This window comes from Callorhinchus milii, unplaced genomic scaffold, assembly GCF_018977255.1.
Source record: "Callorhinchus milii isolate IMCB2004 unplaced genomic scaffold, IMCB_Cmil_1.0 Scaffold7, whole genome shotgun sequence".
Lineage (NCBI taxonomy): Eukaryota > Metazoa > Chordata > Chondrichthyes > Chimaeriformes > Callorhinchidae > Callorhinchus > Callorhinchus milii.
In genome coordinates, this window is record NW_024704748.1 from 7,445,384 (window position 1) to 7,462,510 (window position 17,127).

At 41.8% G+C, this 17,127-nt stretch overlaps 1 protein-coding gene across 1 annotated transcript in view; it reads right to left on the reverse strand.

The window, feature by feature from the left end:
- Window positions 1-17,127, reverse strand: part of LOC103182775 (nuclear-pore anchor-like) — a 168,099-nt gene that overhangs the window by 94,642 nt on the left and 56,330 nt on the right. The window contains exons 45-58 of the mRNA XM_042336810.1: window positions 16,365-16,400; window positions 15,976-16,002; window positions 15,400-15,435; window positions 14,501-14,536; window positions 13,940-13,966; window positions 13,449-13,484; window positions 10,081-10,116; window positions 9,213-9,239; window positions 8,561-8,596; window positions 7,733-7,768; window positions 6,865-6,900; window positions 6,532-6,558; window positions 6,030-6,065; window positions 5,532-5,567 (exon numbers count right to left, since the gene is read on the reverse strand). Coding sequence (XP_042192744.1) covers window positions 5,532-5,567; window positions 6,030-6,065; window positions 6,532-6,558; window positions 6,865-6,900; window positions 7,733-7,768; window positions 8,561-8,596; window positions 9,213-9,239; window positions 10,081-10,116; window positions 13,449-13,484; window positions 13,940-13,966; window positions 14,501-14,536; window positions 15,400-15,435; window positions 15,976-16,002; window positions 16,365-16,400 — 468 coding nt within the window. The remainder of the gene's footprint in view (window positions 1-5,531; window positions 5,568-6,029; window positions 6,066-6,531; window positions 6,559-6,864; window positions 6,901-7,732; window positions 7,769-8,560; window positions 8,597-9,212; window positions 9,240-10,080; window positions 10,117-13,448; window positions 13,485-13,939; window positions 13,967-14,500; window positions 14,537-15,399; window positions 15,436-15,975; window positions 16,003-16,364; window positions 16,401-17,127) is intronic.

Genomic DNA, 17,127 nt, shown 5'->3' on the forward strand with positions numbered 1-17,127 from the left:
TTTAAGATGATGCCCCCTTGTTCTGGATTCCCCCCACCCACCAGAGGAAATAGTTTCTCTGTAGCTACCCTATCGAATCCCTTTATTGTTTTAAAGACACCTCAATCAGGTCACCCCTCAATCTTCTAAACCCAAGGGAATAGAGACCAAGTTTATGCAACCTTTCGTTACTCCCCCTGCACACACACACACAAACACTCTGGGTAAAGAAATACTTCCTGGTTTCTGTCTTGAAATCGTAATTCTAAACCATTCCTACCTGTGCTTTTCAAAGCTTTCTGAGATTCATGATACGCTGAAATTGAAAAATACAGAAATGTTGACCTTTTTTTAATCAATCAATCAATCAATTAATCAATCTAACTGAATCCCACAGATGACAATATAATTATATAGTAATATTAATAACATTATAAAATACAATCATAAAAATATAGAATTAAAATAATTGCAATCATAATCCTTGCATTTGATATAGCACCTTATCATGTCTTTGAGACGTCTCAAAGTGCTTCACAGAACATACTGTAAAGTGGACTGACTGTATATTTTGTGGGCGAAATAATAATAATAATCATAATAATAATGACAATAAAAAGATGTGTGGGATACTCTAAATGATGTACCTTTGTCTTTTTCAGAAAATAGTTTTGCTGTGGAATATTAATCCAAATAACCTTTTTTATTCTCATCTCAAAGCGCTGCCTGGGATTTTCACCGTGTAGTGACTGTGCGTTTTGTTTTGCGCCCAGCGACGTCCCCGCAAACAGCTGTGAAGCGAGCGAGTAATTTTATCTGGGGGATTGTCGGCCAGGACACCGGGAGAGAGAGAGAGAGAGAGAAATTCCCTTTTCTTTTCCCAACAGCAACCGCGGGAGATCTTGAACGTCCGCCCTGAACGGGAGGGAGTGAGTGAGCGAGCGAGGTTTAACGTCTCATCCGAATGATGGCGTCTCTAACAATGCAGCGCTTTCTCTCTCTCTCCCTCCAGGGCTGCGCTGGAGCGTCAACTTAGACTATTTATATTCAACACAAAGAGAGAACAGGAAACTCAGTCTCACCTGCGTTTGTCAAAGCTTTTTGACATTCATCAGTTTCTAGAATCAAATAAACAGATCAAAACGTTTTTTTCTCCGTGGTTTCTCTTTCTCGCTCCCGCACCAGGCTCTGTGACCCTACGGAGCCCAGTCGCTCAGTGGTTAGAGCGCCTGGGTCCTCCCGATGTGAAAGGCGCTATATAAATGTAATTTTGTTGTTGTTGCATTTCCGGGCAGGTCAGGGCAAAATGTTGGACAAGTTTCCTCACTCCACACACACACACACACACACTCAAGTAGGAACCCGGCTGTTAGTCAATTGGCAGATTGCTTTTCCAGGGGTAATAATCCCTTCAAAAACAAAAAATGAAAAAATAATAATTTGTTCATTCAATCCACAACTGTTTGGGGGACGCTGTTGGGTGCAATTGGCTGCCGCATTTCACCCACAAGATATACGGTGAATTCACTTAACAATTTGTTCTGTGAAATGCTTTGAGACGTGTCGAAGGCGTGATATCAAATTATTATAAGGATTATTATATTATTGTAAACCGTGTGTTTGCAAACCTTTCTGTTTGGTTTCCAGATTCTGTTCTGTAAATCATGCAAAGATGCAATTTGATATTAACTCCTTCTTATCTATCATTCAACTCCTCTCTCCTTTCGAAAGAACGAAAGAGAGAGAAAGCAAAATCTCTGGCAAATAGGGTTAACGGGAAGTGTGTGTGGAGGGAGCGAAAAGGAGAGAGACAGACAGGAAGAGACACGCACACAGAGACAGGAGAACAGAGAGGAGAGTGAGAGAGACAAAGAGACAGAGAGAAAGACACTGAGAGAGAAACAAAGAGAGACAAAGAGAGAGAGACAGAGAGAGACAGAGAAAAACACAACAAAAGCTTGCATTTTAGCCCACAAAATACACAGTCACTACACTTTACAGTATATCCTGTGAAATGCTCTTAAAGTACATGATGAGGTACTATATCTAATGCAAGAATTATTATTATTAGATATGCCCTTCACACGGGATAGGGTCCCGGAGAGTTTGGGAGAGAGATTAATTAATTAATACTCACCTTTGCTCTTGAGCATTTTTCGACAAACTTCCAACTCTGGAAATCAACAAGCAAAGCAAGAAATGTTGTTTTATAATAATCCTTGCATTTGATACAGCACCTTATCACCTATGTATGGAGTCCTGTAGCTCAGTGGTTAGAGCACTCGCCTTGCAAGCGAGAGACCTGGGTTCAATTCCCGACAGGGCGAAAACTTGGGCAAGTTTCCTTATTCCACACTCCTGATAATAATCCCTCAAGAAAAAAACAATAATAAATTGGTCACTTCAATCCACGACTGTTTGTGGGACACTGCTGTGTGCAATTGGCTGCCACATTTCGCCTAGAAATATACAGTCAATTCACTTTACAGTCTATTCTGTGAAGAGCTTTGAGACGTCTAGAAGTCGTGAAAAGCGCTATATCAAATGCAAGGATTATTATTATTATTATTCAAAATGTTCAAAGCACTTCAAAGGATACACTGTAAAGTGGAGTGATGTATATTTTGTGGTTGAAACGCAGCAGCCAATTATGCACAACAGTGTCCCACAAACAGTCATGGATTGAGTGACCAAATTATTATTATTATTATTTTTCTAAGGGATTATTACCTCCGGAAAAGCGATCCACCAATCGACTGACAACTGAGTTCCTACTTACTGATAGGTAAACAGAGCATGTGTGCGTGTGTGTGGAGTAAGGAAATTTGCCCAACATTTTGTCCTGACCCGCCCAGGAATCAAACCCAGGTCCTTTCACTTGCGAGGCAAACAATCTAACCATTGAGCTACAGGACTCCTATCTACAGGAGATAGATAGAGAGGGTCAGAGAGAGAAACCAAGAAAGGGACAATGAGTGTGAGAGTGAGGGACAGAGAGAGAGGGCGAGAGGAGAGGGGGGCGGTGGGGGGGCATGAACCTGACTGTCCAGTGCCTTGGGATGTCCTCCCAGAGTGAAAGGCATTGTGTAAATGTCACTTGGTATTGTATTGTTTGCAAACCTTTCTGTTTGTCTTCCAGTGACTGTTCTGTAACCCAAGGAAGACAGTCACCAGTTGTTGCTTTTTCTTTTTAACTCGAAAATGCTGACATTAAATTTTGCCACTGATGGAGACTTAATCCTTACTTGCAGTCTTCACAAAAAACAGACAGTCTTCCAACTCTGCAACATTCAAAAATATTCAACATCAACATCATCATTAATACAATACAATTATTCGAGTCCTGTAGCTCAGTGGTTAGAGCACTCGCCTCGCAAGCGAGAGGAACTGGGTTTGATTCCCGGGCAGATCAGGGTGAAACATTGGGCAAGTTTCCTTACTCCACACATACATACGCCTCTGTTTACTTAGTAGGAGGTAGGAACCCGCTTGTTAGTCGATTGGCAGATCCCTTTTCCGGGGGTAATAATCCCTTCAAAATAATGTTAATAATTTAGTCACTCAATCCACGACTGTTAGTAGGATGCTGCTGTGCACAATTGACTGCCACGTTTCACCTACAAACTATACAGTCAATTCACTTTACAGTATATTGTGTGAAGCGCTTTGAGACGTCTCGAAGACGTGATAAGCACTGTATCAAATGCAAGGAATATTATTATTATTATTAACATCAACAACATCGTTATTATCAACATCAACAACTTATGTTTGTAAAATTACACTCAATAAGTTGATTTTCATGAGCAAATACCATTTTGTTTTACTTCAAGTGCCTTTTCTGAAAAACAAACCTTTCCTCCTTTAGCATGACCAGAATATTTTTTGTCCGACAAAAGTACAAAGTTTAGCGTCCGAGATTGTTAATGGCATTTTGACACAGTCACAGAGACATAGGAACAGGAGTAGGCCATTCAGCCCCTCAAGCCTGTTCCATCATTCTACAAGATGGTGGTTGATCTATACCTCAAGTCCAATTATCCGCCTTTGCCCCATATCCCTTGGTACCCTGTTCTGACAAACACCTATCCACCTCAGTCTTGAAAATGTGAATGGATCCAGCCATAATCCACAGCCTTTTGAGGGAGGTAGAGAGTTCCAGCTGTGGAGTTCTGTAGCTCAGTGGTGAGAGCACTCGCCTTGCAAGCAAGAGGATCTGGGTTCGATTCCCGGACAGGGCGAAATGTTGGGCAAGTTTCCTTATTCCACACGCCTCTGTTTACCCAGCAGTAAGTAGGAGCCCGGTTGTTAATCAATTGGCGGATCGCTTTTCCCGGGGTAATAATCTCTTAAAAAAATAATAATTTGGACACTCAATCCATGACTGTTTGTGTGATACTGCTGTGCGCAATTGGTTGCCAAGTTTCGCCCACAAAATATACAGTCGATTCGCTTTACAGTATATTCTGTGAAGGGCTTTGAGACGTCTCGAAGACATGATAAGGTGCGATCTCAAAAACAAGGATTATTATTATTACCTGTTTATAAGAACACAAAAATGTTATCTTTGCTTACTATAAATTACTATTATGCATCAACATTAAATATTATCTTTACCTGTTCCAGTCAGATTTTTTTGATATTTCTCCAAGTCTGTGAGTTCAAAGCAAATGAACGTTTCAAACAATTATGAACTAAAACATGCGAGAGAGTAATGATGCTAATAATAATATTAGCAGAGTCCTCTAGCTCAGTGGTTAGACTCACCTCACAAGTGAGAGGACCTGGGTTTGATTCCCGGGAAAGTCAGGCCGAAATGTTGGACCATTTTCCTTACTCCACACACACACACACTTCTGTTTACCTAGCGGTAAGTAGGAACCAACCCAGTTATTAGTCGACTGGCGGATCACTTTTCTGGGGGTAATAAGCCCTTCAATAAATAATAATTTGCTCACTCAAGTCACGACTGTTTGTGGGACACTACTGTGCCCAATTGGCTGCTGTGTTTCACCCACAAAATATACAATCAATTCACTTTTCTCTGCGTAAATTCATATATTCTACGAAGAGTTTTGAGACGTCTCGAAGATGTGATAAAGCGCTATATCTTATGCAAAGATTATTTTTGTATGATTATCATCATTATCAACATCAATCAATTATTAATTGCATGAATTCCTACCTCTGTCTTTTGAATTTATCAATTCCTCTTTTTTTTGACAAAAATATGGCAATCACTTGTGTGTTTGTGGGTCAATAAAAATGACATCAGCAAAATAAACATCAACATCATCAATAAATAAAAATAATTTGGTCATCCCATCCACGACTGTTCGTGGGACATTGCTGTGTGCAATTGGCTGTCACATTTCGCTCACAAAACACACAGTCACTACACTTTACAGTGTATCCTGTGAAGCGCTTTGAGGTATCTCAACAATGTGATAAGGCGCTATATCAAATGCAAGGATTATTACATCAACATCATCAACAAACTCATCAACATCAAACCAAAACACGATTAAAGATTCTTGTGATTGGTTTCCTACCTTTTTTGTTCAAACTTGTGCGGAAATCCTTCAGTGCTGGGAATGAAATAATAATAATATTAATAACATTTCCCCCCGGAAAAGCAATCCAGGACTCGCTGCAGGACTCCACATAAGTTTTTAAAGTGACTTGCAGGTGAGTGGAATAGAACCATTTAAGCAAACAGCTCATCATCAATTGTGTTCAGGACTGTTTTGGAAATTAACCTTTATCTTTTTCAAAAATTGTCTCGCCTGTGAAAACAAAGGAAATTATCGCTTTCGAATGAGTTCCTCAATCGCCTTTTTGCGTCAACAAAATATGTTTTTTTTACTGACTGCAATTCAATTTAAAAGACAGGGGCGGTGGAGGGTGCAAGTGAGATTACTGACTCGTCTGGAGGACACACAGCTGATCCAAGTGATGTGTGTGTGTGCGAGTGTGATGGGCTCAAACCCATAACCTTCTGACTCGGAGGCGAGATACTGAAATCTAATTCTGTTTAGTTGCTGATTTACCCAGCTTGGCACGATCTTCGTTCATTCTATTCAAATCTGAGGAAGCAAAATAAAACAGATATAATAATAATCCTTGCATTTGATACAGCGCGTTATCACGTGTTTGACACATCTCTAAGCGTTTCACAGGATATACCATGAAGCGAATTGACCATATGTTTTGTGGGCAAAACACAACAGCCAATTGTGCACAGCAAAGTCCCGCAAACAGTCATGGATTGAGTGACCAAATCATTTATTTATTTTTCTAATAGAGATTATTACCCCACGGAAAGCGATCAGTCGCCAATCAACTAACAAACGGGTTCCTACTTACGGCTAGGTAAACAGAGACGTGTGTGTGTGTGTGTGGAGTAAGGAAACTTGGCCAATGTTTCGCACTGATCCGCCAAGGAATCAAACTAAAGGTCCTCTCGCTTGCAAGGCGAGGGATCTAACCACTAAGCTACAGGACTCCACTGTAAATATATCAATATATCAATATCAATCAGATTTAAATCACCTTTGTTCTTCTCAGTCAATAGTTCATCTGCAAACAAAGACCAAAATATATAATTTATTGCATTTTCCTCATGGCAAAGTTTATTTTTCGCCAAAAAATGTCAAATGTACAGTCAATTCACTTTACAGTATATTTTGTGAGCACTTTAACATGTCTCAAAACCGTGATAAGATGCTATATAAATGCAAGGATTATTATTATTATTATCCCGTGAAGCGTTTGAAACGTCTTAAAATCGTGATATGACTCTATATCAAACGCAAGGATTACTATTATTCATCATTTAGAATTAATGCTCTATTTCCCGCACAATTGTTTAAAATATTTTCTGACCTGTGCTTTTCAAAGCCACTTTGAATTTTTGGATTTCTAGAAAGAAATATAGATTGTTAAATGCTCCCTCACTCACACCCGACCCCCCGCCACACACACGCAGAGACACACACACACACACACACAGCCCACAAAACGCACAGTCACTACATTTCACAGTAAAAAGAATCACACGAAGCGCTTTGAGGTGTGTCGAACGCGAGGATTATTACTGTTGTTTTCAAGATCCTCTCACTCGTTTCATGCCCTGGTACCTCCCTACCTGTCCGACCTGCTTACCCCCCCCCGCTCCACCACCCACTGCCTCTCCTCGACTGGCTCCGGCTTCCCACTTGTCTCTCGTGCCCTCTGTTCCACCATCAGCGGCCGTGCTTTCAGCCAGGACGCCCCGAAACTCTGGAACACTGTCCCTCAATCCCTCCACCTTGCCCCCTCCTCCTTTCCCCATCTTCGGGTCACGCCTGAAGACCCTTCCTCTTCGACCTTGCCTACGGTCACCTCGCTCTCCCTCGCCAACCCGGCTCGGAGTCATGCTCCGCCACTGTCAAGCTCTCTGGGACTCTACCCTGTATGAGGGGCGTTGTGTAAATGCAAGTTGTTGTTGTTAGTAACAAATCCTTTCAGTTTTATTTGGCGCGAGGAATATTCCAAGTATCTACCTCTATCTTTTTCGTGCACGTTCGATTCTTCAAACAATAACAAAGATTAATTTAAATTACATCATCAATACCCATCCTTCAGACGAGACGTTAAACCTCACTCCCTCCCTCCTCACTCGCTTCACATCCGTTTGTGCTAAAAGCACAGTCACTACATTTCACGGTGAATAATCCTGTAAATTCTTAGATTCCGCAAACTGTTTTGCTACCTGTAATCTTTAATGCTTCCTTAATCTTGTTTAGTTCTGTAAATGAAACAAAAAAAATAACAACGTAATCATAGAATCACAGATCCTTACAGCACACAAGGACATTCAGCCTATCGTGCCTGGTCTGGCTCTTCGAAAGAGCTATCAACTTGTCCCACTCCCCTAGTCTTACCCCAGAATAATAATAATAATCCTTGCATTTGATATGGCGCCTTATCACGTCTTCCAGACACCTCAAAATGCTTCACAGAACATACTGTAAAGTGAATTGACTGTATATTTTGTGGGCGAAACGCGGAAGCCAATTGCGCACAGCAACGTCCCACAAACAGGCGTGGATTGAGTGACCAAATTATTATTGCTATATTTTATACTTTTGCAAATGTACCTTCTTTTAGCAGTTTTGCCTCTTCCATTTTGGCTTTTAAATCTTCTCCTTTTGTGATTAAATAAATAAGTACATTTTTATATCGTCAAAAAACTATTTTATCTGGGGGATTTTTGGGTAGGATATCGGGGGAGAGAGAGAAAGAGAGAGAGAGAAACTGTCTTCTCTTTTCCCAATAGCGCCATGGTAGATCTTTAACATCTGTCCTGAACAGGGCACACACAGAGACACACATACACACACACACAAACAGACATAAAAACACAGATACTCACACATAATCACAGACCTACACACACAGATGCACAGACACACAAACACAAAGACGCACACACACATTTGCACACACACACACACACAAAAACACAAACACTCACTCACACAGATACACACAGATGCACACACACACAACTTTATACGAGGTCTAAGCCCATACGTACCGCTCTGTTTTAGTTTCTGTTGACAATCTATCAGTTCTGAAAGAAAAAAAACATCGACAACTCAATAATAATAACAATAATCCTTACTATGGTACAGTGCGTGATCCCGAGAGTGGGAGTGAGCAAGGGAAGGATTTGGTAGGTGTGCGCGTTCCAGAGGTAAGCAAGGAGTCCTGCAGCTCAGTGGTTAGAGCACTTGCCTCGCAAGCGAGAGAACCTGGGTTTGATTCTCAGGCAGGTCAGGGCGAAACATTGGGCAAGGTTCCTTACTCCCTAGCAGTAAATAGGGAACCCACTTGTTAGTCGATTGGCGGATAACTTTCTGGGGTTAATAATTGCTCCAAAAAATAAATAAAATTAATAATAATTTTGTCACTTCAATCCACCACCGTTTGTGGGACACTGCTGTGCGCAATTGGCTGTCGAGTTTCGTCCACAACACATGCTGTCAATTCACTTTACAGTATATTCTGTGAAGTGCTTTGAGACGCCTCGAAGATGTGATAAGGCGCTATATCAAATGCAAGGATCATTATTATTATATTATAAGAAGATGGAGCGAAGAGATGAGATGTAAAGGTGGGAGAGTGAGGCGACTGAAATCAACATTAGTAAACTTATTTGATACAAAGAGAAGTTTTGAAACATTTACCCTTGTGTTTTGTGTTCAGCAGTTGTTCTTTAAGACAATAAAAGATATTGATAATAATAATAAATTGATCCCCGTCTTATTTAGCTTCCCCACAACAAAAGTTTCAGATGCAGTCATCACAATAAAAATGACAATGATAATAACAGCAGAAACAGGAATAATTATTATTATTATGAAAATAATAATAATAATCCTTGCGTTCAACACGCCACCTTATCACGACGGGATGGAGGGAGAACGTCTGAAAGCGCTTTGCGGGATTTTCACCGTGAAGTGTAGTGACTGTGTGTTTCGCAAACAGCCATGAAGCAAGTGAGCGAGCGATTTTATCTGGGAGATTGTCGGCCAGGACACCAGGAGAGAGAGAGAGAGAAACTCCCTTCTCTTTTCCCAACAGCACAGCGGGAGATCTTAAACATCTGCCCTGTACAGTCCGGTAGCTCAGTGGTTAGAGCCCTCGCCTCGCAAGTGAGAGGACAGGTTCGATTCCTAGGATAGGTCAGGGCGAAACATTGGGCAAGTTTCCTTACTCCACACACACACACACACACACACACACGCACGCCTCTGTTCACCTAGCAGTAAGTAGGAACCAACTTGATAGTCGATTGGCGGATCGTGTTTCCGGGAATAATAATCCCTTCAACAAAAATAAATAATAATAATTTGATGACTCAATTCACGACTGTTTGTGGGACGCTGTTTAGCACAATTGGCTGCTGCGTTTCGCCCACAAAATATAGTCAACTAATTTTAGAGTATATTCTGTGAAGCACTTTGTGATGTTTCAAAGATGTGATAAGACGTTATATCAAATGCAAGGATTATTATTATATTATTATTATTATAGGGCTCGTTTTCTTGTTACCTGAATCTTTCATGGATGCTGTTCTTCTGGTGATTTCTGAAAGNAAAAAAATCAACCATTCACCAAAACTAGATCGACTTACACAGAGAAATAAACCAGTGACTGAGACACACAAATAAACAGTTAAATCATCAAATCGAAAGGAATATCTACCTGCTTCCTTGACTGACATTATTTCCACTTGAAGTAACAATTTTTTTTAGTAATGATTAGATTTGGATCATGAATCGCAGATATTAAACAACAACAACTTGCACTTATACAGCACCCTCCACGCAGAGTAGCATTTCAAAGCGCTAAATTCACAGCAAAGAAGAAACCATTTAATCTTAAGTATCTGTAGTTTAGTGCGTGGAGCGCTCACATTGCAAGCAAGGACTTGGGTTCGATTCCCAGGCGGGTCAGAGCGAAACATTGGGCAAGTTTCTTTACTCCACAAACATGAATCTGTTTACAACGACTATCTTAAATCAGTGCTCTCTTGTTGTAAGCAACAGAGATCTATACCTGCAGCGGCTTTCATTAATCTTATATCTGGATAAAAATAAATGAAAGTAACAGCAACATCATCATCAACATCAAGGGGCAGGGAATCCTTCCACTCAGCTCCTGTAAGATGTCCTCCCGACGTGAAAGGCGCTATACAAATGTAATCTTGTTATTGTTGTTGTTAACCCTCCAAGACAAAGCCCTAACTAACGGGCAGGGTGGTCCTAGCTGAACAAGCAGCAGAAAAACTTGCCAGACAGCGCTCTCAATGGCAAGCTATCTGGTTTTAACTGGCTAGACTCCAGCAATTACCTCCAACACACACTCTGGGCTCCCCGCAAGCCTTGGCTCTCACCAACCTGTGCCTAATACTCTCCGGAATTAGGTAAGCAGGAGCGTCCCTCCAGGGAGAGAGAGTGCAATTCCATTCTGACAATCTACCTCTGGGAACTCCATGTGTAGGTGGGATGTATGGAATCCTCAGTTGGTTTTGGAGACTCTAAAGCAACAGTGAGGGGTTTCCGTGTGTGTCAGACACCCGGCTGAACAAAAACAAAACACATTATCAACAATAACTTAAATCTACCTTTTTCAAGTTTCTCCACCATTTTCTCTTTTGTTTAAAGAAAAAGACAATGTTTGTTTGCAACTTGCAGACGGAAACGTCGTGATTAACGTGCATTCAACCCCTCCTCTCCCCCTTACCTCCATTCGTCCCTTCAAGCTCCCCTCTCTCATAGAATCATAGAATATTACTGCACAGAAGGAGGCCATTTGGTCCATCAGGCCTGTGCCAGCTCTTCGAAAAAGCTACCCAATCAGTCCCACTCCCCTACTCTTTTCCTAAATCCTTGCAAATTGTTCCTTTTCAAGTACCTATGCAATTCCCTTTTGAAGCTTTTTATTGAAGCTGTTTCCACCACCCTTTCAGGCAGTGCTTTCCATACTGTGTGAAAAAATGTCTCGTTGTCTGGTCTCCCTTCTGGTTCTTTTGCCAGTTATCTTGGGAGTCCTGTAGATCAATGGTTAGAGCACTCGCCTCACAAGCGAGAGGACCTGGATTCGATTCCCGGGTGGGTCAGGGTGAATGTTGGGCAAGTTTCCTTACTCCACAAACACGCCTCTGTTTACCTAGCAGTAACTAGGAACCCAGTTGTTAGTCGATTGGTGGATCATTTTTCCAGGTGTAATAATTCCTTCAAAAAAAATAATAATAGAAATAATTCGGTCACTCAATCCATGACTGTTTGTGGTTCGTTGCTGTGCACAATTGGATGTCATGTTTCACCCACAAAACATACAGTCAAGTTACTTGACAGTATATTCTGTGAAGGGCTTTGAGACATCTAGAAGACATGATAAGGTGCTATATCAAATGCAAGGTTTATTATTACGATGATTGTAACATAATACATTCGCTGACTATCTTAAATCAGTGATCTCTTGTTGCAAGCAACAGACATTTATACCTGCATCGGTTTTCATCGAGTTTATATCTGGATAAAAATATGTGAAAGGAACATCAACATCATCATCAACATCAAGGGGCAGGGAATCCTTCCAATCAGTTCCTATTAACCCTGCAAGCCAAAGCACTAACTAACGGGTAGGGTTGTCCTAGCTGGACAAGCAGCTGGAAAACTTGCCAGACAGTGCTCTCAATGGCAAGCTATGTAGTTTTAGCTGGTTAGATTCCAGCAGTTACCTCCAACACACACTCTGGGCTCCCCGCAAGCCTTGGCTCTCACCAACCTGTGCCTAATACTCTCCGGAATTAGGTAAGCACGTGCGTCCCTCCAGGGAGAGAGAGTGCAATTCCATTCTGACAATCTACCTCTGGGAACTCCATGTGTAGGTGGGATGTATGGAATCCTCAGGTGGTTTTGGAGACTCTAAAGCAACGGTGAGGGGTTTCCGTGTGTGTCAGACACCCGGCTGACAAAGAAAAAAACCCCACATCATCAACAATAACTTAAATCTACCTTTTTCAAGTTTCTCCACCAATTTCTCTTTTGTTGGAAAAAAAAGACAATGTTTGTTTGCTGTAACAAGAACCTGCAGACGCAAACGTCGCGATTAACGTGCATTCAAATCCTCCTCTCCCCCTCCGCCTTACCCCCATTCCCCCCTTTAGCTCCCCTCTCTCATAGAATCATAGAATATTACAGCACAGAAGGAAGCCATTCGGTCCCTTGTGCTTGTGCCAGCTCTTTGAGAGAGCGACCCAATCAGTCCCGCTCTGCCACTCTTTCCCTAAATCATTGCAAATTGTTCCTTTTCAAGTACCTATCCAATTCCCTTTTGAAATTTTTTATTGAAGCTGTTTCCACCACTCTTTTAGTTAGTGCGTTTCAGACTGTTAACAGCTCTCTTTCACTGTGTGAAAAAATGTCTCCTCATCTGGTCTCCCGTCTGGTTCTTTTAACAATCATCCACCTGAATGGGCACAGATGGGAGTCCTGTAGATCAGTGGTTAAAGCACTCGCCTCGCAAGCAAGAGGACCCGGGTTCGATCCCCGGGTGGGTCAGAGCGAAACATTGGGCAAGTTTCCTTACTCCACACACACGCATCTGTTTACTTAGCAGTAAGTAGGAACCCGGTTATTAGGCGAGTGGCGGGTCACTTTTCTGGGGGTAATAATCCCTTCAAAAATATAATAATAGGAATAATTTGGTCACTCAATCCATAACTGTTTATGGGTCGTTGCTGTGCACAATTGGTTGCAGCGTTTCACCAACAGAACATACAGTCAATTTACTTGACAGTATATTCTGTGAAGCGCTTTGAAATGTCTCAAAGACATGATAAGGCGCTATATCAAATGCAAGGATTATTATTATGATTAGTAATTTTAACTCTTCGCTATCCGCACACTAACCTGCTTTGCTGTGGGCAAGCTGAAGCAATTTGAGTTCTGAAAAACAGAAATACGTACAGATTTTGTTTTAAACAAAACGATAACACTGGCCTTTTTTTAACAACCACCTGGATGGGCACAGATGGGAGACTGATTTTAACAATATGATCGAGCGCCTTATCACGTGTTCGATACGTCTCAAAGCGCTTCACAGGATATACTGTGAATGTAGTGACTGTCGAATAGAAAGGTCTTCAGGCGTGACTTGAAAATGGGGAAGGAAGGAGAGGACAAGGTGAAGGGATTGAGGGAGTGTGCTCCAGAGATTCGGGGAGTGATGGCTGAAAGTGCGGACACCAATGGTGGAATGGAGGGCACGAGAGACGAGAAGGAGGTAATGGGTGGTGGAGTGGGGAGGGGTGGGGGTAAGCAGATCGGAGATGTAGAGAGGTGCCAGGACGTGAAAGGATTTGAAAACAAGTGAGATGATCTTGACATCAATCTTGAACAACCTTTGTTCTTGGCTTCGAGCGTACTTTCTGTGTGGAAAAAACAATTTTTAAAATCGTCAACATGTCTTCGATATTGAAATAAGAATAAGAACAAATCAAGAAAAAGAGCAAGGTTCAGGGAATCAGTCTAACTCCAACAATAATAAAAAAAAACGTTGGATTTGACATAGCGCCTTATCACGTCAAAACGTCTCAAAGCGCTTCACGGAATATATTGTAAAGTGTAGTTTACAGTATTTTGTGGGGGAAACGCAGTAGCCAATTGTGCATAACAGTGGCCCACAAACAGTCGTGGATTAAGTGACCGAATTATTATTATTTTTGAAGGAATTATTACCTCTGGAGAAGCGATCTGTCAATCGACTAACAACCAGGTTTGTACTTACTGCTAGGTAAACAGAGGTGTGTGTGTGTAGTAAGGAAATTTGACCAATGTTTTGTCCTGACCCGCCCAGTAAGCAAACCCAGGTCCTCTCGCTTGTGAGCGAGTGCTCTAACCACTGAGCCACAGGACTCCACTGTAAAGCGAGCGATCGATTTTATTTGTTGTTAAGCTTATACCTTTGTTCCTTAAATCCTCCTGATAGCGAAGCAGCTCTGTGAGGAGACAGAAACACAGCCAAAAAAAGTATCAGAAGACACTGCTGATTTGACCAAAAAACAAATTTTTCACCGTGACGTGACTGTGCGTTTTGCGCAGAGCGACATTCCCGAAAACAGCCGTGAGGCGAGGGGGATCTGATTTTATTTTATTTTATTGTCGGCCAGGTCACTGGGAGAGAGAAACTGCCTTCACTTTTCCCGACAGCGCCGCGGGGGATCTTTAACGTCCGCCACAGGGAACGGGGCACAGAGGGGGAGGGAGAGTGAGATTTAACGTCTCATCCGAAGCACGGAGTCTCCGACGATGTAGGGCTCTCTCTCTCTTTTCCCCTAGATTACAAGTTCCAAGTCCCCGACAAGTGTGTGTGTGTGTCTGTTATATTTTTGAACGCAAAACAAGTAAAGGACAGAAATTCCGCTCTATATCTTGTGTTTACCTTTCTTTTTTTCAATCATTAATTTGTCTTCAAAATAATAATTGGCAGAGGCATATTAATTGTTGCATTGACCGAATTATAACGCTTCCTTAAAAAACCTAGTTTGTTTGCCCCCACCCTCTGGAACTCCATCCCACAGTTCCTCCACCCAACCCCCCCCCACCTCCCGTTCATCCTTCAAGACTCGTCTCAAAACCTTCCTCTTCGACCAACCGCACCTTCGGTCAACCTCCTACGCCCAGCCTCCCTGCCCTCCACCCCTCCTGATCCCAATCCCCAGCTTGGGTCCAAATTGCTGGCTGTCCAGGCCTTGGGACGTCCTCCCAATGTGAAGGGCACCGTGTAAATGTCATTTTGTTGTTGTTTATTTAATCCTGGATATTACAATAAATAAACCAAACAAAACAAACTATCTCTTACCCGTGGTTGCCATTGATTCCTTGAAGGTTACGATATCTTGATAACAAGCAATAATAATGATAATAATTACATTTGATATAGTGTCTTTGAGACGTCTCAATCCGCTTCACAGAATATACTGTATAGTGTAGTGACTGTATATTTTGTGGATCAAACACGGTAACCAATTGCGCACAGCAGTGTCCTGCAAACAGTCATGGTTTGAGTGACTAAATTATTAGTTTTATTTTTATATTTATACTTTTTTGAACAGATTATTACCCCCGGAAAAGCGACCTGCCCATCGACCAACAAACAGATTTCTTACTGCAAGGAAATTTGCCCAACTTTTCGCCCTGACCCGTCCGGAAATCGAACCCAGGTCCTCTCACTTGCCAGGCAAGTGCTCTAACCACTTGAGCTGCTGGACACCACTTGATTCTGGATTCCCCCTAACCACCAGAAGAAAGAGTTTCCCTGCATCTACCCTCTCAAATCCCTTTATTATTTTAAAATCATCATCATCAACAACATCAACTTCTACACAAATCACTTTCACACAGAGTAGAGTGTCGGAGAATCTAAAAACGCTTTTACCATTCTTCAAAACATTCACTTCATCTTCTGCAAAAATAAAAGGATTTTTTAAAAATTATATTTAAATGCAACAAGAGTTCTTGATCGGCAGTGAAACCGTGTTGAGGGGAGAGAGGGGGGTGTTTTGTGTGTGTGTGTGTGTGTGTGGGGAGGGAGGGAGGGAGAGAAATAGAGATGGATAGAGGGGCAAGGTGGAGGTTTAGAGGAAGAGTGTGCCAGAATTTTGGGGCACAGTGGCTGAAAGCTCGGCTCCAATGGTGGAATGGAGGGCACGAGGGACAAACAGGAGACTGGAGCCAGTCTAGAGGAGGCAGCGGGTGGTGGGTTGTAGGGAGAGAAGCAGATCGGATAGGTAGCGAGGATATAAATTCACAGCAGTTTAATTTTACCTGTTATCTTCAGTGTGGCGTTGCAGTCTTTCAGTTCTGAGGGGAAAGGAAATGTCAATGTATTATCCAAAATTTCTATTTTGTTATTATCTATTTGTTAGGTCAGGGTATTAAGTGGATTCCCGTAGCTCAGTGGTTAGAGCGCTCACCTCGCAAGCGAGAGACCTGGGTTCGATTCCGGACGGGGCGAAATGTTGGGCAAGTTTCCTTACTCCATACACACGCCTCTGTTTACCGAGGAGTAAGTAGGAACTCGGTTGTTAGTCAATTGGCGGATTGCTTTTCTGGGAGTAATATTCCCTTCAAAAAAATAATAATAATTTGATCACTTTATAATGTATTCTGTGAAGCACTTTGAGACTTCTCCAAGATGCTATATCAAATGCGAGGATTATTATTATTATTATTATTATTATCAAGGGATATGGGGCAAGGGCAGGTAATTGGACTTGAGGTACAGATCAGCCATGAAGTGCTGAATGGCCTCCTCCCATTTCTACATTACTAAAAACACTATTCCATTCTTTGTTTCTGTTCAGCCGGGTGCCTGACATACACACGCGGAAACCTGTCCCCATGCTTAAAGAGTCTCTAAATTCAGACTGAATGTTCCAAGCACATTAGCTACCCATGGAAATCTTCCCATATCTGGGATAATAATAATCTTTGCATTTGACACAGCACCTTATCACGTCTTCGAGACGTCTCAATAGCGCTTCACAAAATATATTGTAAAGTGAATTGACTGAATATTTGTGGATGA